At 42.4% G+C, this 25,963-nt stretch overlaps 1 protein-coding gene across 1 annotated transcript in view; it reads right to left on the bottom strand.

Moving 5' to 3' along the window:
• LOC137624324 (uncharacterized) overlaps positions 1-25,963 on the bottom strand; it is a 381,551-nt gene that overhangs the window by 54,677 nt on the left and 300,911 nt on the right. Inside the window, exons 15-17 of the mRNA XM_068354998.1 lie at positions 20,510-20,635; positions 20,009-20,203; positions 15,891-16,001 (exon numbers count right to left, since the gene is read on the bottom strand). Of these exons, the coding sequence (XP_068211099.1) occupies positions 15,891-16,001; positions 20,009-20,203; positions 20,510-20,635 (432 nt within the window). The remainder of the gene's footprint in view (positions 1-15,890; positions 16,002-20,008; positions 20,204-20,509; positions 20,636-25,963) is intronic.

Here is a 25,963-nt window from a genome sequence, read left to right as displayed (position 1 = left end):
TTCTGTTTTGCACTTATTTCACTGAAATCGAATTTTTTAACAATTCACATTAGGTATGAATAAAACTGATTTCTACCTGAAGCACGCAATTCTACCCTCATCAAAAGGTTATAATTGCGAAATCAGTCGTATAATGTAAGCACATTAATACAAGCAAAAAAACAGTAAACATATTTTAAGATAAAAAGATCAGTGGCTGGGAAAGAGACTAAACACTAGTTCATTCAAAACTACGTTTTCAATCTCTCACCGTACAGTGCCTTGGGACGAGAATAAAAACTAAAAACGTTTTATCCTTTCTCCCCGTACAGAGACTAGGGACGAGAGTAACTCGAGAACAACGTTACTCGCTTGGGACGAGAATAAAGATCGGAACGTTCTCTCTCCTCTCTCTCTCTCTCCGTCTCTATCTCTCTCTCCGTCTCTATCTCTCTCTCTCTCTCTCTTGATTTCGCACCGAAGAGAAGAGCCCACTTACGTTTCGTCAATAAACAGGTTATTTGACCAAAGGAAAAAACTGAAAGGTTTTTCAAATAAAAAGTTCCTTTAAAATAGAATTTAAAACATTTAAGCTTTGAAAGAAGAATGAACAAAACGTCAGAATCGATTTACTCTTTCTGCAAAGTGAAACCGTGATACTCTCTCTCTCTATCGTAACGATAGAGCGCAAACTGCGTAGCATAAATAAACTAAACGTTAGTTCATCTTTGAAACAGTACGAAGACTATTCAAAGAAAATCTTTCATAAAATATCTACTAAAAAATATTCATTTAATAAGTTTTAAATCATTAGCTCTGTAAAAGTTATTTACGATTGAAAGGGCTCAACGTTGTTTAACTTCGGTTTCCAAGTTAGGACCGCCTACTCTCAGGAAAGGTCGCATATAAACAAATCATTAAAATTTATCTTGATGTTTATTATAAATGGAAAGCTAATCGAAGAGGCCTAATAAAGGCGGTTGAGATATAAAATATATAGAGGAAAATCTATAATTAATTTATAACGTGATAAGATAATTGCTAAAAGCCTAAAACACACTTCCGTACTAAGGGAAGGGTCGGCCATTTAAAAGTCAAAGAAAGTCCAAAAAACAATCCAAAGTCATCAAAAATTAAATCTATCCAAAAACGAGTTCAAGATTTAAGTTGAAGATAAAACACCTGCACTGCGAAAGCTCAAACCAAAATGAAGTACTTCACCAAATATGTTGAGAAAGCTCAAACCAAAATGAAGTACTTCACCAAATATGTTGAGAAAACTCCAGGTTCTACAGCGAGTAATGATACGTCTTGTCGTCAAGGTCGACAGAGAAGAATTGAAGGGTTTGTTTACATGCAAGAGTGGTATCTGGCCGATAGTTGGCGCTGGTGGGCACACCCGCAACCTTCATAGCGATCGCTCGCGAGTTTTTTGAGTGTGTTTTCTGTCGAGCCGCTGAGTAGCAGCTATTATATATTCACCGGCTAAGTTAAATATTCAAAAATTCTTATTTCAGCGTCTGGTAATATAATGAAAAAAAATTTAGCAAATTTTAAGTAATTTGTATTTTTACTAGCTATATAATGAATCAATATCCAACAGATTTTGAAGATTTGAGAACAAAGCCCTCAAAAGAATATTGGGAGTTAAATGGCCGGACAGGATTAGAAATAAAACTATAAGAGATTACTCGAGTGCCATATGTGGATGAGATAATGGTGAGGGGCAGATGGAGATGGTTTGGTCATGCTCTTCACACTCCCCAAGAGAGATTAGTTCACCAAACTTTGAACTGGGCTCCATAAGGCACTAGAAGAGATGGAAGACCCAGACCTACATGGCTGAGGACAATGAAGCGTGAAGTAGATGATGAATGGAGAAGTATTGATTTAAAAGCTCATTATAGAGACGATTGGCAAAATCTAACCGGGGCCTTTTGTGTTAATACGCGTAGGAGATGATGATGATTATGATGATAATGATACTCATGAGTGTTCCTTAAGAGATCTGGGGCATCAGCCCCAGCACCACCCAGAATTTTCCGTTATGTTTCCCCAGTTCTCCCCTCCTTCCCGTACATCTGACAGTACTGTATCAACAAACCATACCGGGGGTATGAGAGTACAGTACTCAGCCGGTCTGGGTCAAGGCATAATCACCAGTAAGAATCTGGAGAAAACCTCTGAACTCCTACCTATGAACCATGAGGGGGCAGATGGGCAGGCAGTGAAATGGAAGCTCCTCGTAAGTAAAGCTAAGAAAAATACAAATTACTTAAAATTTGCAATTTATTCGGTTGCGATATACTTACTCGGAACTTTCTTAGGAGACATACTTAGGAGGTGAGAATGGGAAGAAGGTGGAAGAAGGTGGCAAGGGGGAGAAAGGACTAAGGAGGTCAGTGGAAGGGATAACATATAATCTACCAACAAGAATACCTCCCATACAGGGATGCCAACAAGGCTCGTAACACTTACCATTCCTGCCAATGCTTCGTCAGGTTCTCCGCAGAAGGGCTTGAAGAGCGGATAGGGAAAAGGACACGCTACCACTCTACCATTCAGCATGGAACACAAGGGTTACAGTTGTGGTTAAATCCGATGTTGTGCAGCCATAACAGAGCCAATTTTGAAGACACCGAATGACCTGACAGTACAGTCCCACAGATAGTGTGACGAGAACGTGGACTGACGTTTCCAGATTCCTAATTTCAGTACTTGACTGGTTGCCATGTCTTTGTTAAAGACTAAAGAGGTTCCAATGCCTTGAATTTTGTGGGGCTTCATAGATTTGGGAGGGTCGACTCCTGGCACCCCATAAGCTCTCCTGATTGCCTCTCTTAACCAGAACGACACTATATTCCTTGACACTGATTTCTGTGCCTTGCCAGTAGAGATAAACATTCTTGATGACTTGCCTCAGCCTAGCTGTCCTTATCAGGTACTGTCTCAGGACGCAAATAGTGCACCAGAGCAGGTCTTTCTCAAAGTCCGACTTGGGAATGCAGGGGACCGAAAACCCCAGGAACCAGAGATCAACTACTGCAGAGTTCTAGGTCTTAGCTACAAAGGAGGGGACAAACTTGAATGTCACCTCCTTCCAGCCCCTCATGTGAGAAACCTCGTAGGATAGGCTGTGGATCTCGCTCACCCTTCTCGCCGAGGCGAGGGCCAGAAGGAACACTGTCTTTAACATTAGGTCCATGTGCAGGAAATTCTTGAGTGGCTCGAAAGGGGGTCCCTTCAGGAACTCCAACACACTGGACAGGTCCCGCTCAGGAGGTTCAGGGGCTGTGGAGGACGGGTCTGCTCGAAGCTCCTGATGAGCATGGTTAGCTGCCTTGAGGGTCCTAAATTCAACCCATGGAGGGCAAATACTTGGCTTAATGCTGCTCTGTAACCCTTCACCATTGGGATTGAGAGGCATACATCCAACCTGAGATACAGCAAGAAGTCAGCTATCTGCAGGATGGATGCTTTTGAGAGGCCTGATGTCTTTCTTCTGGCACCACTTCCTAAATGAGGTTCATTTGGCTCGGTAAAAAGCTGTCGACAATGCCCTCAGATAGCCCGTCATTATGGACACTGCCCTCTGGGAGATGCCCTCCCGACTCAGGAGATACTGAATAACCTCCACCTGGGAAGGGAGAGGTTTTCCAGGCCATCAGGGAACCTTTTGAAGTGGGGCTGCCTCAGAAGGTCTTCCCTGAGGAGAAGGGGCCATGGCTCTTCGCTCGCTAGTCCCAGAAGGTTTGGAAACCATTCCTGTTTGGCCACCAGGATGAGCTTTCCTCCTTTTGCTTCCCTCAACCTCTTCAGAACTTAACGGAGCAAGCTGAAGGGTGGAGAAGGCGTAGGCGTCCAGGCCATCCAAGGGGTGCTGGATAGCATCCTCCATGGCTGCTGTTGGGTCTGGCACCGGAGAACAAAACACAGGGAGTCTTGTTACAAATAGGTCTAGGGAGGGAGAGCCCCACATATTTATCAGGTGACTTGCTACATCTAGGTGCAGGGACTACTGTGCTTAGGACCTGCCCTCTTCTGCCACCACATTCATTTTTCCTGAGATGAACCATGCTGTCACCGACGACCCTCTCTCTGCGGCCCTTCCCAGGATCTCCGAGGTCAGACTGCACAGTGCCCGAGACTTGAGGCACCCCTGCTTCCTGATGTGGGCTACCCCCGTGGCGTTAGTGCACACGAGGGCATTCCACAGAGAAACATCTTTTTGGTTGATGGCCCAGTCCATCCACCACAAGAGTGCCTCCCTGGTTGACTGGCACAGGCGAAACGTGTTGGTTGAGGACAACGGCTGGAGACCCTTCTTGGAATTAAGGTCCCACTGGACCGGGTGGATCTTGAGCTTTCCCTGCGGCACCAGCTTCTCCGACACTAGGTGCCCCACTAATCTCTGTCAATCCTCGGGAATGGTGCAGTTGACCTCGTCAAGGCGGTCGAGACGTTCCTTGGTGGGGAAGGCCTTAGCTGCCACTGTGCATATTTCCATCCCCAGGTACACCATTCTCATTGACGGGAATATCTAGGATTTCTCTCAATTAAAGACGACCCCCAGTTCCTCGCAGAACGACATGAGCCCGCCAATCTGTTTCATCAAGACTTCCCTTGAGAATAAAAGCAACCAGTTGTCTAAGTACCACAGGAGTCTGATGCCCCTCTTGTAAGCCCACTGGGTGAACAGGGCGAAGACTCTGGTGAAGACCTGCCGTGTAATAGACACCCCAAAGCAGAGGGTCTGGAACTGGAGGACATTGTTCCCCACTTGACCCGGAGGAACTTCCTGCTTGTTGGATGCACCGGGATCTGGAAATAGGCATCCTTCAGGTCCAGGGACAGCATGTAATCCCTCTCATGGATGGCTGCCAGGACAGTCCAGGCTGTCTGCATTCTGAAGGATGTCCCGTGGATGAATGCATTGGGGGCAGAGACATTTACCACTGGCCTCCAGCTGCCTGTGGCCTTCTATAATAAGAGGCGACTGAAAAAGCCTAGTGACTCTCCATCCACCTTCTGCAGGGCCCCCTTTCGCAGCATCTCCTCCACCTCCTCTTCCAGTGCTCTCCTCCGTAGCTGGTCCTCCGGCTGGAGCGAGAGAGCATCTTGCCTTTTAATGAAGGGGGGAAAGTCGCCCTGGAAGGAGATACGGTAGCCTTCCCTCAGGACTTGTACCGTCCAAGGGTCAGTCCTGTGTTTTGCCCAGTTCCACCACTTCTGCAAGAGGTCACCCCAAACCCGTGGAACCTCTCTTTCTATCTCCTGGAGAATCAGCCTTAGAGGATTCTACAGCTGATGGAGGGTCTGGTGCGAGAGGTGATAGCGGAGGGGCCTCCTGAGGAGGGCCGTGATGCTGAAGTCCACCCACTCGAAGGTTCAGCCTGAAACTGAGCGGACTGGGACCAGAACAGCGGCCTAGGGCAGAAGTCTCTGGGGTGGGGGCTGGCCGGCTTCCCGGTGGTGCCACTTCTCTAGGGTGTCGGCAACTAGGTCCTCTGGGGTATTTTCCCGACATTGGAGAGTTCCTGGGAAGACAGGCTTCCCTATCTGGAATCTTCTTGGCGAGCCAAGTCAGGATGGAGTCTCCGGTGCAGGATCCAGCTTGCACACTGGGTGAGGGCCTGGGAAGAGAGGAAGGTGACTGCTTTGCCACCCCAACTGCAACAGCTCCTACAGCTGGTCCCTCTCAACGTCTGTCTTGATGGGAAGGCTGGCGATGGCAGAGACAGACCCTGTTCAGATGTCCAACCACGAGGCTATGTATGAGATAGACTGCGCCATGGCCTCCATTGAGTGAGCCTCCTGACCAGAGAATGAGAGCCCCTGATAACAGCTTGTCCTCTGCAACGCCAGGGCCAACTCCGCCAGGGTATCCTCAACTTGCAGGTGCCCCAACGAGATGCCCTGCGGGGCGTAGAACTACCTGTGGCAGACCTTTGGGGGTGGAAGAAGCTTGAGGGAGTTCTTAGGGTCTCCAACCATTTCATCCAGGTTTGCAACAGCCCTTGAGACTGGTCTCAACCACGGAAGAAAGAAGGGCGGTTTGCCTTCCTGCAGGGTACCCAGGAACATCTCCACCTCTGAGTCACCTTGCACAGCGAGTGGAGGGGCAGGAACGGGGAAACCAACCTGACTCCTCATCAAGGCGATGACAAGGCTGAAAGAGCTGGCCTCGTTCGAGGTGCCTTGGTCCAGCAACGATTTTGGAGGGTTCCCGTCCAAAGATTAGGCCCTTGCTCGGTCTGAAGAGCGGCGAGGTGAGGAACCTGAAGGTCGAGGAGGCAAGGGAAGGATGAGGTCCTTGTCCCATTCCAGAGAGGGGAAACAGCGATGGCGGGGGGCGCCGCTGATGACGAACAACGATCCCTGCTGTAGCCCCTGGACCAAATTTCGATGTGAGAGTCGTTGCTCAACTTCAAGGGTAGGTCTATTTTGGAGCAATGGGAAGTGGCAGGGGTGATCCTCTCCAATGCGACCTGGACACGACGGTCATGAGCGGGAAAGATCCTGCTGTTCTCAAGGGGACTCTGGGGGCCCCACTGCCCACTGGGGGTCCTGCTCCATCGGCGCTTGTTTCTATTCGAAGGCAGATCTATGGCAACTTCGGTCCCTGCGACTGGTCCTGGCCCGATGGCTCTTCAAGGGTGAGACTATCTCTAAGGATGGCGAACTGGACCTATGCCTCTTGGGCCACCCATGGTCCTCCGTCCTGTCCTGATGAGGAGAAGAGAGGTCCCCGGCCTCTGGGCTGGAAGTAATTTGGTGACAAGCCTCTCTACCCTTGACGATGACACTGGCTGACCAAGCACAAACCAGAACAGCTGAGGATCCCTGTGAGGAGATCTGAAGGGGGTATCATGGGTGCCCGTCCAGGAGTCTGGCTGCCAGTTCGGGAAATTGGAAAAACACTCCTGAAGCAATGACTATGGTGGAGGAGGGGTTACTCTACCCACATGGCAGGTCACAGCAGATGAGGAGGCTGGAGGCCCCACGAGGTCAAGCGAGACCACGTACGAGACGGTACGGGCACCCATGTGTCCCGTCAAGGCAAGCAAGGTGACTGGGAGGCCTACGAGGTCCAGCGAGGCCACCTCAAGACATCCTGGGCGCTGACGTGGCCCGTTGAGGCAGACAAGGCGGCTGGGAAGTCTACCTGGTCCAGCACAGCAGACTGCCTAAGCACCCAAGTGGGCTGTCGAGGCAGAAGAGGCGGCTATGAGGACCACGTGGTCTAGCAAGGCCACCTGCAAGACAGTCTGGGCCCCACACGTGGTCCGTCGAGGCAGGCGAGACAGCTAGAAGGTTTACATGGTCCAGCAAGGGCGAGGGAGTGGGCACAAACCCGTGATCAATCACGGACCCAAGGACGAGGAAGATCATGCAGCAGACGCCATCTTGGTCAACATTTCGCTCAAGGGCGAACCTCTGAGACCCAAATGGGCCAAAATGGCAGCCAAACTCTCTTGAACGGATGGCTTTTGGGAGGCCAAAGGCTGTGAGGTCGACATAGCTCCTCCTGTCGAAGGAGAAGCGGGTATTCCCTTGGCAGAAACAGGGGAAACAAGGAACAGAAGGGTTCCTCACCGATGATGCCCTTGATGATGACCTGGAACCCCTACTTCCTTTCAATAGAGAGCGGTATTTCTTGGACTTTCTTTTCTTCTTCGTAGACACAAGAGTCCATTGCCAGTCGGGACACACAACTCACTCTGGACAGGTGTCCTCACGAATGCACACTCGACCCCAACATGAGGTGCACAAAGAATGAGAAAAAAGCCCTAAAGGACTTATCACTAACACCCGGACAACGATGTTTCATATGTTCGGGCTCCAAGCTGAATAGCAAGCATTCAATCACAAACACAACATGGGAAGGAAACGTGGAGATCGATACAAAGGAAACACTGGTCAGATATGGGATGCAAAACACTCGACCTTTCCGGAGGTCGAACAGATTTGTACTGGTGATTATGCCCGGCCTTGACACGGACTGGTTGAGTACTTCCATACCCCCGGTAGGGTTTTTGGGTACTGCCAGATATATGGTATGGAGGGAGAACTGGAGAGGACTAAGGGAAAATTCTGGTCGTTACGGGGACCGACGCCCCAGATCTCCTAAGAAAGTTCCGAGTAAGGATATTGCAACAGAATAAATATAGCAATACTTAACATTAAACATCAAATAAGTAACACAATTAATAAACTATGGAATATTCTAGTTATACAAAATTTTGGTACTTACTAATTCATAATCTGATCAAGTGTATTTGGAAGGAGAAACCTGTTAGACCACTTTTCCAATAATACTAGCAATAAATGAAGCTACAGTAAAAATGATATTTTCATAATAAAATAAATTTTTGAATATACTTACTCGCTGGTTATATAAGAATGGCTAAAGTCCCTAGACGCCCGGCAGAAAATTCAAAATCTCGCGGCTATCGCAGATATGCCGGGTGTACACTAGCGCCCTCACGGTATTCAGGTAGAACTATACCAAACCCTTCAGATCTTCCATGCCCCATGGTCTCTGGAGGGGAGGAGGGTGGGTTTATAACTTATATAACCAGCGGGTAAGTATACAGTGAACCCTCGTTTATCGCGGTAGATAGGTTCCAGTCGCGGCCGCGATAGGTGAAAATCCGCGAAGTAGTGACACCATATTTACCTATTTATTCAACATGTATATTCAGACTTTTAAAACCTTCCCTTGTACGTAGTACTGTTAACAAACTACCCTTTAATGCACAGAACACTTAATGCATGTACTACAGTACCCTAAACTAAAACAGGCACAAATATTAAAGGTGATTTTATATCATGCATTTCCTAAACATGCTAAAAAGCACGATAAAAAATGGCAACCAATGTTTTGTTTACATTTATCTCTGATCATAATGTAGAAACAAACTGGAGGTAGAGCTTTGCTTATTACCCAGACATATTTCCCATACTTTTCCCTTAGAACTACATCACATCTTCCTACTTTAGATATATATATATATATATATATATATATATATATATATATATATATATATATATATATATATATATATATATGTGTGTGTGTGTGTGTGTATATATATATATATATATATATATATATATATATATATATATATATATATATATATATATATATATATATATATATATATATATATATATATATATATATATATATATATTTATATGTATACACATATACATACCTACATATATACATAAATACATGCATACATATATATATATATATATATATATATATATATATATATATATATATATATATATATATATATATATATATATATATATATATTACTGTATATATATGGGTTATGGAAAAAATCCGCGAAGTGGTGAATCCGCGATGGTCGAACCGCGAAGTAGCGAGGGTTCACTGTATTCAAAAATTTATTTTATGAAAATATAATTTTTAAATATAAAACTTACCCGCTGGTTATATAAGAATGGCTGATTGACACCCTTGGTGGCAGGTCAGAGACAGCAACATAATTGTAAATTCACTTAAGAGTTACATAAACAACTTAAGATGTTCTCACCTGATAAGGAAGCTGACTGCAATGATGCTCTGCCTCATTTTGTCTGCTATCCTTAGGAGATCCAGCTGTCCACCCAGGGGGCTGATGATCTCTAGGAGCTGTCAAACGGTGCTATAACAAATAACATGACAGGACCTCAACTAATACCCCTGTTCTGAGCGCACTCTAAGAACAAATTGACCACCTGACCAAACAATAGATTGCGGAAGACTGACGACCAATCTCCACATACAACCATAACTTTACAAGTTCCAAGAGATAGAAAAGGGTATTAGGAAAAAAAGGAACGTAGTGGTAGATCATTCACCTACTATCGCATTCGCCGCCACGAATGGACCCAACGTATAACAGTCCTCATAGAGAGTCTAAACATGTTTTAAATAATGGGATCCGAATACAGACTTACTTCTCAAGAAAGTTGTATCCATCAAACTTTGCAGAGAACGGTTCTGTTTAAAAGCCACTGAAGTCGCTACCGCTCTGACTTCATGCGTCTTCAGCTTGAGAAGCCTCTGGTCTGCCTCATCACACTGGGCATGAGCCTCTCTAATCAAGAGCCTTATGAAAAAGGATAAGGCGTTCTTTGACATGGGTAGTGAAGGTTTTCTAACTGCACACCACAGAGCATCTGAGTCGCCTCTCAAACTCTTAGTTCTGTCCAAATAGAACCTTAATGCTCTTACAGGGCAGAGCACTTTCTCCAACTCCTCTCCCACCACATCATAGAGGTTAGGGATCTCAAAAGACTTCGGCCATGGACGGGAAGGCTTTTCATTCTTGGCCAAAAATCCCAACTGTAAGGAGCATATGGCTTTCCCATCTCGGAAGCCATTGTTCCTGCTTAAAGCGTGAACTTCACTAACCCTTTTAGCAGTGGCTAAACTAACCAGAAACAGAGTTTTCAAGGTTAGATCCTTAAAAGAGGCCAAGTGTAAAGGTTCAAATCTGTCACTCAGGAGATATTTAAGAACCACGTCCAAGTTCCAGGCAAGCGATTCTGGTTGTCTTTTCTTTGAGGTATCAAAAGACTTAAACAGATCCTGCAAGTCCTTATTGTTGGAAAGGCCCAAGTTCCTGTGTCTAAAGACTGTCGCCAACATACTTCTGTAACCTTTGATTGTAGAGGACGAGAAGTTATGCTTATTTCTGAGGTCTAGGAAGAAATCTGCCATCTGAGTTATAGAGGTACTGGATGAAGAAACCGAATTAACACTACACCATTCTCTGAACAATTCCCACTTGGACTGATACACCTTGATGGTAGAAGACCTCCTTGCTCTCGCAATAACCTTGGCTGCCTTCTTCGAAAAGCCTCTAGATCTAGCGAGTTTTTCAATAGTCTAAAGGCAGTCAGACGTAGAGCTCGGAGGTTTAGGTGGTTTCGTGCCAAGTGAGGTTGTCTGAGAAGATCTGGTCTTAAGGGAAGGCTTCTTGGGACATCTACCATCCATTCCAGTACCTCTGGAAACCAACTTCTTGATGGCCAGAACGGAGCTATTAGAGTCATCCTGGTTCCTTCGTGCGACACGAACTTCTGCATCACCTTGTATAGAATCTTGAACGGTGGGAATGCATACACCTCTATGTGTGACTAATTCGTTAAGAAAGCGTCTATGTGCATGGCCTCGGGATCCGGTACCGGTGAACAGTAGCACTCCAGTCTCTTCGTCTTTGCGGTTGCAAAAAGATCTACGAGAGGACGACCCCATAACTGCCACAGACTCTTGCAGACCTCTGGGTGCAACATCCATTCCGTGGGGAGAACCTGATCTCTCTTGCTGAGTCTGTCAGCACTTACATTCTTGACCCCCTGAATAAAACGAGTCAATAACGTCACTTTCCTTTCCTCTGCCCATACGAGAAGAGGTCTCGCTATCTCATACAAAGACCATGAGTGGGTCCCGCCTTGCTTCGCTGTATAGGCTAGAGCTGTGGTGCTGTCCGCATTGATTTGGACCACTTTGCCCAGGATCTGCTCCTCGAAGCCTTTGAGGGCCAAATGTACTGCCAAAAGCTCCTTTTGGTTTATGTGGAGAGTTTTTTGCTCTACAGTCCACAGACCCGAGAGCTCCTTCTTCCCTAATGTCGCTCCCCACCCTGAATTTGAGGCGTCGGAAAACAACACGAGGTCTGGGCTCTTCTGATTCAACGACAGGCCTTCCTGCAGTCTGTGTTCGTTGTTCCACCACTGAAGATGTGTTTTTATGGAAGTTGTGATGGGAATGCTTTCCCTGTCGAGACTGTCCCCTTTCTTCCAATGCCAATTGAGGTGAAACTGAAGGGGGCGTAAATGTAACCTCCCCAGAGACACGAACTTCTCCATTGATGAGAGAGTCCCCAGAAGGCTCATCCAGTCCCTCACTGAACTGACGTCCTTCTTTATAAAAGATCGAAGTTTTAGGAGTGCTGTTTGGATCCTTACAGGCGACGGAAAAGCCTGAAAACTCTGACTCTGAATCTCCATCCTCAAATAAAGAATCTTCTGGGATGGAGTCAGCTGTGATTTCTTCGAACTCACTAGGAGTCCCAATTCCTTGGTCAATTCCAATGTCATTCTCAGGTCCTTCAAACAGCAATCGGCTGAGGTGGCTCTTATAAGCCAATCGTCCAGGTACAGGGAGGCCCTGATTCTCCTTGAATGCAGCATGCTTGCAACATTCAGCATGATTTTGGTGAACAATAGAGGAGCTGTGCTGAGACCGAAACATAAGACTCTGAACTGGAAGACCTTGTTTCCGTACATAAACCTCAGATAACGCCAGCACCTGGGGTGTATTGGAATATGGAAGTAGGCGTCTTGGAGATCCAATGAGACCATCCAATTGCCCTTCCTTACCGCTGCCAGAACCGTCTTCTGTGTTTCCATGGTAAACTTCGTGTTCTGGACGTAGCCATTGAGAACACTTACGTCCAGAACTGGTCTCCTTTCTCCTGACTCCTGGGTACTAAGAATAGCTGGTTGTAAAACCCCGGTGATGTTAAATCCTGTACCCTCTCTATCGCTCGCTTCTCCAGTAACAGAGACATCTGAAGCCAAATGGCCTTCCTCTTTGGCCCCTCCCTGTATCTGGGCAAAAGATCCACTGGATCTGTGACTAGTGGAGGATTTGATAAAAATGGGATCTTGTATCCCTCCTTCAACACTAGGACGGACCAAGGGTCCGCCCCATTATTCTTCCAGGCCTTCCAGAAGTAATTCAGCCTGGCCCCTACTGCTGTCTGAAGGATAGGGCAGTCTGACTTTACCTCGGCTGGTCTTGGTTCCTCTCTTCTTAGGTTTCCTCCCATCGGACCTGAAGGAACCCCTTCCGGTAGGCTTACCACGAAAGGGCTGAGAGGGTCATACTCCAGAAGTACCTTCTTTTGGTTTACGGGATGAAAAAGAAGAAGGCAGAACTTTCCTGGCCGTATTAGCCACTAGATCATGCGTAGCCTTTTGGGTTAGAGCAGTGGCAGCTTCCCCTACCAACTCTTGTAGGAATAGAGTAGAGGACAGTGGAGAGAATAGCAATTCCGATCTCTGGTAACGGGGAACTCCCACTGAGAGAAAGGAACACATAGTGGCCCTCTTCTTAATAACTCCAGCCGTGAAAAGAGCAGCCAACTCGTTAGAGCCATCCCTAACTCCCTTGTCCATACAGGACATCAAATGAATGAGACTGCTAGTGTCCGCGCCTTTCATTTCAGAGACCTTTTTCCCTAAGGCTCCCAAAGACCAATCTAAATAGTTAAAAACTTCAAAGGCCCTGAACATGCCTTTAAGTAGATGATCAAACTCTGTCATAGACCACCACACTTTCGTTTTCCTCAAGGCCAGACGACGAGAGGAGTCCATAAGGCTCTAGAAATCTCCCTGGGCAGAGGCAGGAACTCCCAAGCCCAGAACTTTCCCTGTCTCATACCAAATGCTGGATTTGGAAGCCAACCTTGCGGGTGGAAAGGCAAAGCCCGTTTTGCCAAGAGTCCTCTTTGATTCCATCCAAGTTCCCATCAGTTTCAAGGCTCTTTTAGAAGAGCGTGAGAGCACCATCTTAGTAAATAGAGGCACTTTAGTAACCTTCCCCAAGGTAAATTCTGATGGGGGAGAACGTGGAGCCACAGGAGTAAAGTGGTCTGGAAAGAGTCCCATGAAAATCAACATTAATTTTTTGAGATCCACTGAATGTTGAGGATGTTTCTCTTCTTCCTCTTCCGAAATAGCTTCCAATGGTTCGTCCAGGTCAGATACCTCCTCTGATTCTTCTTCTGGCAGTGCAGCTGTTGCTGCAGCCTGAACCGAGGAGTCGGTGCCGAAATGAGAACGTTTGCGATGTTCAACATCTTCTATCGGGCGATCAATAGTTTTCCGTTTAAAATCGCATTCAGTTTGGGAAACAGCATCCAACTGAAGTGGGGTGGTAGAGGTTAACTGATGTGTGACGTCACGAATGGACTGACGCTCGGCGTCAAGGGTCAACTGACATGAGCCGTCGCGTGGACGCCTAGCGTCCGCTTGCTTTTGACGCTGACGGTCCGTCGCATCATGAGAAGACTGCCGAGAGCCGTCACGATGACGTATTGCGTCCACTTGCCGCTGCTGCCGTTCCGCATCGCATTTGTTACCATCCTGTCCTAGATGAACGTCAACGTTTTTGGAAGAAAAACGTTCAGAGGTTGATTTTTTCTTAGCAACAGCTCCCTGACATGACTTATCCAACTCATCCTGCCTTTGAACACTGCGATTGGGAGATAGCCTGTGCGATAACACGTCAGCGCCAGAGACAACAGGTTGCCTGTGCGACAACGGGTCAAAAGACTGACGCCCAACCGCACTGCTAACTGCAGGTTGATAAGACCGCATCAACGACGAGAGCTGCTGTTTCATAATCAAAATCATAGACCATTTAGGATCGCTGCTATGCGATACATTAGAAACCTTTTCTAATGGGAAATCGCCTTCTACCTCGCTATCAAATCGCTTCCCACTTTCGGGCGACGAAAGCCAGTCTGATGGAAGCGGCGGTGCATGAACCGTCACATCAGAAACAAGCATCAGTTCTGAATCAGACTGTATCACATCGACATCTACAACAGGACCTCTGTCAGAGCGTTTCGCAGGTATGCAACAGTCAGGAGAATGAAAATGCTCAGGCATATCCCAGGTACTACACCCTGGTCGACGCGGAGGCGATTCGTGTCGCTGAACGACCGCGTGAGACTTCCTTTTAAGCGGTCTGGAAGCGTGACGCTAGGTTTCGCTAAACGAACCTTCATCCGAGGAAGGTGATAACGCACCAACCTCATCTTTTCTATGTTGAGGGTGAGCGACCTGTGTTACGACAGCAGGAACGCTCGAGAGGACGTCTGCACGATTGATGAAGCCTCTCGTTCCCTTTTGCCATCCGACATTACTTCTCCCATGGGTTCGGGAGCTTGAAAGAGGTCGTAGGCTGGGTGAACGACAGGATCGTGCAGACGCACCCTCCACAACACTAGACACATTTGATACACTTTCCACATTTGGTTGGTCGCCCGTGCGAGCACTTTTCAGCACATTGATCTTGGACAAGATCTGATTTTTATCCGCAGCTAAAGATTCGACTCTTTCACCGAGAGCCTGAATTGGGGTTAACATATCCTTCATAGAAGGTTCCTTCGGTTGTTGATCTACCACTACGGGGGAAGGAATAGGATCAATGACATTAGGTAAGGACAAATCAACAGAACGAGATGAACTGCGCCTAACCCTGTCCCTCTCTAATCTTTTAATGTAACGTTCATAAGTTACCCACTCGCTATCGGTTAACGAAATGCATTCATCACACCAATCCCCAAAAGAACAAGACTTTCCCCTACATTTAATACAAATACTATGAGGGTCCACAGAAGCCTTAGGAAGTCGAGTACGACAACCTTTAACACACTTCCGAATTACAGAGGAGGGGTCGGCCATATTGAATTGGTAAGAGAGACTAAAAACATAAACAAAGGTTAAATTACATAAATTAACTCCAAAACATAAAGATTTCAAGAATAAATGAAAAGGAAATCAATTATGCGAAAGGCCAAACTCAAAAAAATAGAGTACATCACCAAACAACCGTCCAAAGCAGAGTAAGTTTCGAGAGAATTTCCAATAGTTCCAGCCAGCAATGGAGGCAGAGAAGATCTGAAGGGTTTGGTATAGTTCTACCTGAATACCGCAAGGGTGCTAGTTTACACCTGGCATATCTGCAATAGCCGCGAGATTTTGAATTTTCTGCCAGGCGTCTAGGGACTTTAGCCACTCTTATATAACCAGCGGGTAAGTTTTATATTTAAAAATAAGGGTATAAAAGTACAGTACTATACCTTTTAGATTTGTTGATCTGCATTTTAGAAAATCAATAAAATTCAATGATTCCTTGGCAGTCGCAATTTCTGAATCTATCAACTTTTCAGCAGTAATAACAACATTCAATTCTGCAAATAAATGAAAACAATGTTAGTTTTAAGGGGTCTAAATGACTAAGCAACTATCTATATATAGTAACACCCCATCTTACATTATTATATGTTCTAAGAGACTTGACGGAAGTTGGTTTTTGACATTAGTCAGATATTTACCATACAGTGTAATGTTTCCTATACATGTATTGAACAGAAAAAAAGTAAGTACAACCTGCTATCATGTTATAAAAACCAGACAACTACATTAATAAGCTTTCATGTGAAGTACAGTACCGCACAGTACAACGCTTCATTTTTGCTGTATAATCTAAAAACCAACATAAGGTTGAGTAAAACAGCGTAAAATGAATTTAATTTCGATGATGATGATATAACACATAAGGAGGAGTGACAACACATAAGGACGAGTGACATAAATTCGAAACTGACACATGTTGATCCAACGTAGAGGGGTATCATTGTATATAAATTTAATGTAGCTTTGGCAAATTGAGTAATAAACTTATAGAAAAACATATATGCAACAAAAATCTTTTGTCACAATTAGCTTAACAGGTAAATTCTGCAGAAATATAAAAGTAAAGGTGAAGGTGTCTGGTTTCAGTTTTAATTTCAACAGAATAAATGCTCACCAGAGCGTTTGCCAGGCAAGCCCAACCACCCACTGTGGTGCCAAACCACAGCAGTTGCCTCCCCAGTTAACAGCTCAAACTCACGGTCCCAGGCTTGTATCGATCTGCTGCTTTGCGAATATTAATCGAACACATTACCACTGTACCAGATTTGTTCCAGTGACTTTTGGTTTGGTTGAAAATGCAGATGAATTAACATTATGCCCAACATTATCTAGAGAAAGCGTACAATAGAGTTGATAGGGAAGCAATGTGGAACGTGATGAGGTTATATGGAGTTGGTGGAAGGTTGTTGCAAGCAGTGAAAAGTTTCTACAAAGGTAGTAAAGCATGTGTTAGGATAGGAAATGAAGTGAGCAATTGGTTTCCGGTGAGAGTGGGACTGAGACAGGGATGTGTGATGTCACCGTGTTTGTTTAACTTGCATGTTGATGGAGTGGTGAGAGAGGTGAATGCTCGAGTGCTTGGACGAGGATTGAAACTGGTAGACGAGAATGACCATGAATGGGAGGTAAATCAGTTGTTGTTTGCAGATGATACTGTACTGGTTGCAGACACAGAAGAGAAGCTTGGCCGATTAGTGACAGAATTTTGAAGGTTGTGTGAGAGAAGGAAGTTGAGAGTTAATGTGGGTAAGAGTAAGGTTATGAGATGTACGAGAAGGGAAGGTGGTGCAAGGTTGAATGTCATGTTGAATGGAGAGTTACTTGAGGAGGTGGATCAGTTTAAGTACTTGGGGTCTGTTATTGCAGCAAATGGTGGAGTGGAAACAGATGTATGTCAGGGAATGAATGAAGGATGCAAAGTGTTGGGGGCAGTTAAGGGAGTAGTAAAAAATAGAGGGTTGGGCATAAATGTAAAGAGAGTTCTGTATGAGAAAGCGATTGTACCAACTGTGATGTATGGATCAGAGTTGTGGGGAATGAAAGTGACAGAGACAGAAATTGAATGTGTTCAAGATGAAGTGTCTAAGGAGTATGGCTGGTGCATCTCGAGTAGATAGGGTTAGGAACAAAGTAGTGAGGGTGAGAACGGGTGTAAGAAATGAGTTGGCAGCTAGAGTGGATATGAATGTGTTGAGGTGGTTTGGCCATGGTGAGAGAATGGAAAATGGCTGTCTGCTAAAGAAGGTGATGAATACAAGAGTTGATGGTAGAAGTACAAGAGGAAGGCCAAGGTTTGGGTGGATGGATGGAGTGAAGGAAGCTCTGGGTGATAGGAGGATAGATGTGAGAGGCAAGAGAGCGTGCTAGAAATAGGAATGAATGGCGAGCAATTGTGACGCAGTTCCGGTAGGCCCTGCTGCTTCCTCCGGTGCCTTGGATGACGACGGAGGTAGCAGCAGTAGGGGATTCAGCATTATGAAGCTTCATCTATGGTGGATAATGTGGGAGGGTGGGCTGTGCCACCCTGGCAGTACCAGCCGAACTTGGTTGAGTCCCTTGTCAGGCTGCGGGGAGCATAGAGAGGAGACGTCCCCTTTTTTGTTTCATTTGTTTGATGTCGGCTGCCCCACAAAATTGGGGGAGGTGTCTTGGTATATGTATGTATGTATGATTACCTATTTTTCTGGACTAGTATAGGGAACATTCCACGGGTTGTTATCCTTCCATTCTAATCACCAACTTTTAGAGTAGGTTACTGGATCTTTGCCCACAGACAGTATGGGTACTGAGCTATGAAAGCTATTACATATAATTTAGACATTAAAAATGAAGAGTATATATTAATCAAGGCTTTTCTAAACACTGTACTATATTTTACTATATAGTACTTACAAAATACTATCTTCACAAAAATATACATTCAACAGGCATTGCAAGCTTATTACTCCAAATTTATGATTGGGCCTCGCATGGCAAACTACAGTCCATATATCAAATATAATATTTTCATTAAAAAACACAAAATATAAAAGACTCTTCATAAATATTAAGTGACCTAAACTTTACAGTTGTTTGAAATTTTTTTTCTATAAAATACAGTAATGTACAAGGAATATCAATATCATCTCTCTATCTCATGTAAGTATATGCCTTTTAATGTGTTGCTCTAGAATAAACCGTTCAGTATAAAAAATGCAAGTTCAGTACTGTTTAACAAAATTAAAATGTCTAACCATGGTGCTTATATTAGACACTGTATGGAAAAAATGTACAGTACGTTTGAATATATTTCATATTCTCGTTTTAAAAATTTTAAAAAGATAAAAGTGTAATTTCTTTGCAATATCTGATATACATATATATATATATATATATATATATATATATATATATATATATATATATATATATATATATATATATATATATATATACAGTGATACCTCTGGATACGAAAGTTTCTGCTTACGAAAAATTCAGGGTACGAAAAGCGATACAAAGATTTTTATGCCCCAGTATAGGAAAAAATTTTCAGGATACGAAAAGCTTACGAAATCCCAACTCGTCGCCGAGAGTACAGTACCTTTTTTTTCAGGGTATCAACCCTTAATTTAGGTGTACAGGTAACAATACACCTTCACTGATCCAAATGCTTTACAAACAGTACCTTAACTTTTGTACAGTAGTGAAGAAAACGGACCGTTTCCTTATTGCTTGGAGGGGATAACTAGGCTATAACTACATTATTGAATAATCTCATGGTGGTTTCTGGAATGGATTAGGCTGTTTTTAACAGTTGGGTTGATTATTGAATGATAGAAATGGCTGCATTGCATGTTTATTACTACAGTTTAGCGTGTTTATGAAAGAAAAGGTGTCTTTTCGTAAGGCTTGGAACGGATTAGGCTATTTACATGTAAACCGCGACTCAGGATACGAAAAAATCAGCATACGAAACCGTATCCTGAACGGATTACTTCGTATGCTGAGGCATCACTGTATATATATACTGTGTATATATATATATATATATATATATATATATATATATATATATATGTATGTATGTATGTATGTATGTATGTATGTATGTATGTATATATATGTATATATATATATATATATATATATATATATATATATATATATATATATATATATATATATATATATATACACTGTATATGTAAATTTTTATGCAGTAAGTTTGTCTATACAAAACTGCAATAAATCAAATGAATACTGCTAGGATATAGTGGGGAATATTAAATAAAAAGGATTAAGAATACAGTAGTACAGAGTAAGAAAGGTAATCAGGATAATACAAAATAAGAAAAATGCAGTATACTTTATTAAAGGGGAAATAAAAATATAAATGAATTTTTAGTAAATACCTTTTACTATAGCATCAATAGTTCAATAGCATATAATCGAATAAGCAATTGGAGAATCAACTTTAAGAAGGTCTTAATGTATAGAGGAATTCATAAAATGTTCTTACCTCTCAAAGTGTTTCCAAATGACTTAAATCTTGTTTTATTATATTCATCAAGACTTCCAAAAATTCCTGGACCATCATCAATTATCAAAGCCTTCAATTTGCTTACGTTAATTTCCTTGGTATGATTATCAGATTTGTGCAGTTTCAAATGCGACAAGAGGGATTTTAATGTTGTAATGATAACATCAGCGTCCTCTGCAACATTCCAAAAGAGAAAATGTTAAAAATAACAAAACCTTTTTTTATTATACAATACTATTTCATCAATTATCACTACTATACTTGAAATGTTTATTTTTGTAGCATTAGGTTCCTATCACAAAACACTTTGATATTCAGGAATATACCTGTATGGGTGAAAAAATCAAGAATTAATTAAGACAGCTATAAAATTATGTCTGGGAGATAATTTCAACTTGAAGTTATTAAATAAAATATATGATATTGTACTTGAAAAACAATACTGTACTTTTTCATAAGTGTAAGAAACATGAAACTTACCACCACTATTACTGTTAGAGTTCAGTTTTCCAGCCCTCAGACCACAAGAAGCTGCATAATCTGATATGCAATTAAAATACAGTGTTGCCATCACTTTAGATGGAGTAACCAATAACACTCGAGGGCCTGTAAAATAAAAGATTCAGCTGGTTACTTTTGAATTATGCTACATTTTCTTCCTCTTGAAAATTTCTAATAGAGTAAATCTTATCTAAAGTGTTTGTATCGAGAACACTGGCTTATCCATCTAATTTATTTATCATAAGATGGTTTTAGTACTAAGATAGTATAAAATTTGGGTTTGAAAAAAGGTTAAATAATTTGATATGAAAGTTTAGTCAATAAAATAGACAAGGATACTCCTTGTGTGTTCAAATACTGAATCAAGGACAAATCCTGCTTCATTGATGATTGTAAAGGTGCTTATTTAGAGAAACAGGAGACTTATCCTCTTTAAAAAAGTAAGCGATCAGATTTGACTTGGAATACCTATAATCAGCACAGAGCTGTTGCTTCCGAAGATTGTGCTTCAACTGAAAATACAATTTGATCATAAAAACCTTTCTGGTAAAACCCAGGAACATGAATGGTGGCCTACCCTGGAATCTGCACACCTCTCTTTTGCGTAAACTGGATGCACTCACTATCCAAAGGAAAGGCCAACCCTTTTGGCTGATGTGTTTAACAGTAAGCAAAGTAATGAGAAAATAAATATTCCTCTTCCATGTTTACCTAAGCTAGAATAACTAGTTCAATGATTCACTCCTACAAAATTAAAACACTTTTAATGGACCTTGATGCTTATAGAAAAGTGTAGACCTGAATAGTATTTTTTTTTTTGTTCTTTGTAAAAACAGCTGTTTTCTTAGCTCTTAACTAGTCTTTTTTATTTCTTTGAACCTTCCCTGGTGTTCATATTGCTTTTCCTCCAGAAACTCAGGTTATCAACATTTACTGCCAAATTCTCTAAATATTTTCCTATTTTCTTTCTTTTTATTGGATACATGCCTCTAGGAAAGTAATAAGACACTATAGTAGTTAACATTAAGAAGCAAAACAGCAAGGTCTTTGTTTTCAATTTTCCGTCCCATCAGTGAAAATCAGTTGTATCCCATTGCAGATGGTGGTAAGACTTTATTGCATTTTAAATTGTCTTTCTCTGGATTAGTTAGCAGACCTGCACTGGGATAGCTCTGTGTTTTAAATAAATGTTGTGACAAGTGCATTTCCCCATGTTCCTCTCAAGGAAAGTATGTTCCGAAGTTCAAGTGCCAATAGAACTTTTTAGTTTTAGGAGAAATCCAGAAATGACTAGACTAGTTGTTTATATAGTGTTGTTGATGACAAGAAAAGCCAAATGCTCACTTAAACAGCCTAATTTTGTTAGTGTTGGGCATTCAAAGCTCTTAACTTATTAAAATTCCTTTGCTAATCTCAAAAGGCCAGTTATTTTTTGCTTACTTGCTTGAGTGGTTACCCTAAGTCTAGTGGTCACAGTGTTTCACTCAGTAAGGGTTTTCAATGTTCACTGCATCTTAGAGAGTTGAGATCCTCTTGTAGAGCCACAATTTCCTAATTTACTTTAGATCCTTCTGCTGCTAAACCCTTGCATTCTGCCATTCCTAGTCACTCTTTTAAACATCTAGATCGCAAGGCAAAAGGCTGAATTGATAGTTTGGATACTTATATCCCTGTTCTCGCTAAAGTAAGCACCCTTAAGCAACATTGTTTTTCATTTGAGGATGTAATTTCATCTTGCCTAATTCTCTTGGCTGTATAAAGGTTGTTGGTGATGCTTTGCATTTCAGATGACAATGCGTTTTGTTTTTTTGCAAGCTTGGCCACTAAATGATCACAGATTATGTTACCCGGGGAATGTTAGCACTTGTGCCTTTATTATCATTACAAGCCTTACTATGAAGGAGACTTAAAAGATTATGGTTGGGAATTTCCTTTCAGTGAAGGAATATAGTTGCGACAAATAATATCAAATCTAAAAATAAACAGAGACTACTTTTCGCCCATGAAGTTCAACTTATATGCTATAGTTAAAGGACCAGTAAATTTAGTGTTTAATGCCTCTATTCAACAACGTACCTCATCAGAACACACATGCGCTTTAAAGAATTTGGGATTGAGTTTAATACCTGATAGATATCATTTTAATGTTGCACAAATTTCGGAAGAATATCAAGATGTATATTGTGACTTTATGCCTTTTCACATAGATATGGGAGACAGTCGGCCAGTCGTAACTTATCCTTAATAAGTGACCTTTGCATATCAGAATGAGGTAAATAGACAGTTGGCAGAGATAAAAGAGAATGGAATAATCTCGGTCTCTGATTCCCCCTGGTGATCTCCTATCGTAGTTGTAAAGAAAAAGTCTGATGCTTTATGCATATGTAAAAAGAATCTGTCTATAGTAAGGGTAACTATAATAGTACAGTACATATGGTACTGTATATTTTGTATATGTACAATATTTTACAGTATTTATTGTATTATTTTCCATTTATTCTTGCATTATGTTCTAATAACTACTTAATTTACAGGTATTAACAGTTGGTTAAAATATACTGAATGGTTCAAATGTATTTGGCTGTACAGTATCATTATAGTTATTACTGTAGCTTTATTATAAAATTTGATGTGGTGTTTTTGTAGGGTTAGGAACAAATTAGGCGATTTACATGTAAAATGTGAATTGTAACACAAAATTTTCACGAAACGAAAGCCACTCCAGAACGAATTAATTTTGTGTTGTGAGGCATTACTCACTGATACCTCGATACGAATGTTTCTGCCTGCGAAATTTTAATGATGTGAAACGAGATGCAAAGGTTTTATCTCCTCATATTACAAATAAAATTTCATGATACAAAATGAGATTTGCCAGTGAAGCTGAGAATAAAATAGCTAACCATTAAAAATATGAGCCATTTGAAGAAAACGGGTTGTTTATACATATATAAAATGTACTTCTCTATAGTAAGGGTAACTATGATAATAGTACAGTACATGTAGTAGTGTATATTTTGTATATGTACTGTACAGTATTGTACTGTATGTACTGTATTATTTTCCATTTATTATTGCATTATCTTCAAATAACTACTTAAGTTACAGGTATCAACAGTAAGGTTAGGTACATTGAATGGTTCAAATGTATTTAGCTGTACATTATTTCATTGTGGTTATAGCTTTACAGTATTCTATTATATAATATAATGTGGTGTTTTTGTAGGGTTTGAAATTAATTAGACAATTTACATGTACAATGCTCCAAGATACAAAATTTTCACAAAACGAAGCCACTCCAGAATGAATTAATTTTGTATCTTGAGCCACTCCAGAATGAATTAATTTTGTATCTTGAGGCATTATTTTCTGGGCTCAACCTGTGTCGCTCCGTGAAATGCTCCTTAAAGCACCATTTCAAAGGTATAAATACTGCTAAATATACCAGAGAAAAAAGTTGCATGGAATGCCAGGAATATTCCTAGCTCGCTCACCCCTAACGGGTGTAGGTATTAAAACTGGGGCGAGTGATACCACTACCAGAGGTCACTTTCCAATTAGACTTTTCCCTCCTCAAAATCCCCCGTTACTACGAGGTGTCGTTCACTACAGCTACTGCCCCCCCCCCCCACCCCACCCCAAACCACCACCACTACCTATCCTTCTCACCTCATTCCTTGTTAGCACCTGTGAACGTTTGGACGTGTTTTTCGTAGCTCTGTGTTATTTTGTGTTTTTGTAGATGTCAGGCGTTTTGGAGATCCCTGCTCCCAAGTTGAGTATTATATTTGTCTGTTTGGGATTTCTAGGTAGCGACACACGTTCATTTAATAACCTTGTTGGTTTTTCTCTCAGGCGCTTTGTTGACGCTCTCTTACGGGTGTGTATACGGCCTTTTGGTGTCGATCCCTTGGGATCCCTTGGTTTTGTAAGACTTTCTATTACAGTAGTTCCTTATACTAATTGTAGTCTTAATTTTGTGTTATGGACATCTATTTCAATGTTTTGGCATGATTTTATCTTTTATTTAGGCTATTTGGGCAGTGTTAGTTAGTGGCTTCGGTCGGTAGCCTTTCATGCTAGAATTCATGGTTTTTTAGTTTTTTTACGGGGAATCGGAACGCGTTTTGATTAATTTTAGTCCCGCCTGTCGAGATCGGTATTTTACCCGATTTTGGAGGACTAGTTTTTGTTCAATATGCTATAGTTTCCTCTCCAAGTTGGCTACTACCCAATTTTGGAAGGTTTTGCTATTATTCCTTTTACACCGTATTCCCTTTTTCCCCCATTTTACTCAATATGCCGATTTAGCTTATTTAATTGAATTTCATTGTATTTTATTGTTTTTCACGTCTGCTATTATATGTTGTTTTTGTCTGCGTGCTTCGCATCAGGTCTTCCTTGGTGTTTCGGAGGGTAGTACCCACCCCCTCTCCGATCACAGTGGTCACCTGATTTTGAGCCAGTCTCCTCCCCTTTGCCGTCCTCTCCCCCTTTACGCCTTCTGCAACTCCCTACATAGGGGGGTAGGCTTGGGTCACATGCTTTTGGAGAATGGGAAGTCACCCAGGGTGGGGGATGGCTCTTTCGCTCAGTACGTCATCGCGGGTAGCGTATGCACCTCGCCTCGTGCGCCCCCCTCCCCTCTCTCGGTTTATCCATCCTTGTTATTAATTCCTCCCGTCCCGGAGCAAGATATTTTGTGAATCGTATCTACTAATAGTAGTTATGTTTCTTTGATCAGATTCAGACATCCTACTCTGTTCTGATACCTTACTTTATCCTATATTTGTTTTCGTAATTTTATGGATGGTTGGTGAGAGAGAGAGAGAGAGAGAGAGAGAGAGAAGGGGGCTGCGACGGAGATTATAGTTTATGTCTCAGGTTATCCATCCTTGTTATTCCCCCCGTCCCGGAGGGCCGAGATATTTTGTGAATCGTGTCTACTAATGGTAGTTATGTTTCTTTGATCGGATTCAGACATCCTCTGTTCTGATACCTTACTTTATCCTATACAGTATTTGTTTGCATAATTTTATGGATGGTTGGTTCGAGAGAGGGACTGCGACGGAGATTATAGTTTATGTTAGAGTTAATACATAGCATTTGTTTTTAGCGACGCATTTCTTCCGGCGATACATTGCTTTCGTAGAATTGGGTTTTTGCACCGGATTTACGCATGTTTTCCGGCGCCACAATGGTATCTATTTTCACCCTTCCTGTCATTAGGTTTAATTCATTTAATTTCATGCATTCCGGAGTCTACGGATTTCGATGGTTGTTTCTAGTCTGCATGTCACTTCTTGCTTACGCTCCCCACCCCGGTGGGTATTCCGTGTGCTGAGAACTCATAATAAAGACTACCTCGAGGCGTAACATGTTTTTTGAATGCTATTTCGTATTATTTCCTTTAGCTTAAGTACGCATGTTTTT

The sequence above is a fragment of the Palaemon carinicauda genome, chromosome 31 (genome assembly GCF_036898095.1).
Source record: "Palaemon carinicauda isolate YSFRI2023 chromosome 31, ASM3689809v2, whole genome shotgun sequence".
Lineage (NCBI taxonomy): Eukaryota > Metazoa > Arthropoda > Malacostraca > Decapoda > Palaemonidae > Palaemon > Palaemon carinicauda.
This window is presented reverse-complemented; position numbering and strand designations above follow the sequence as displayed.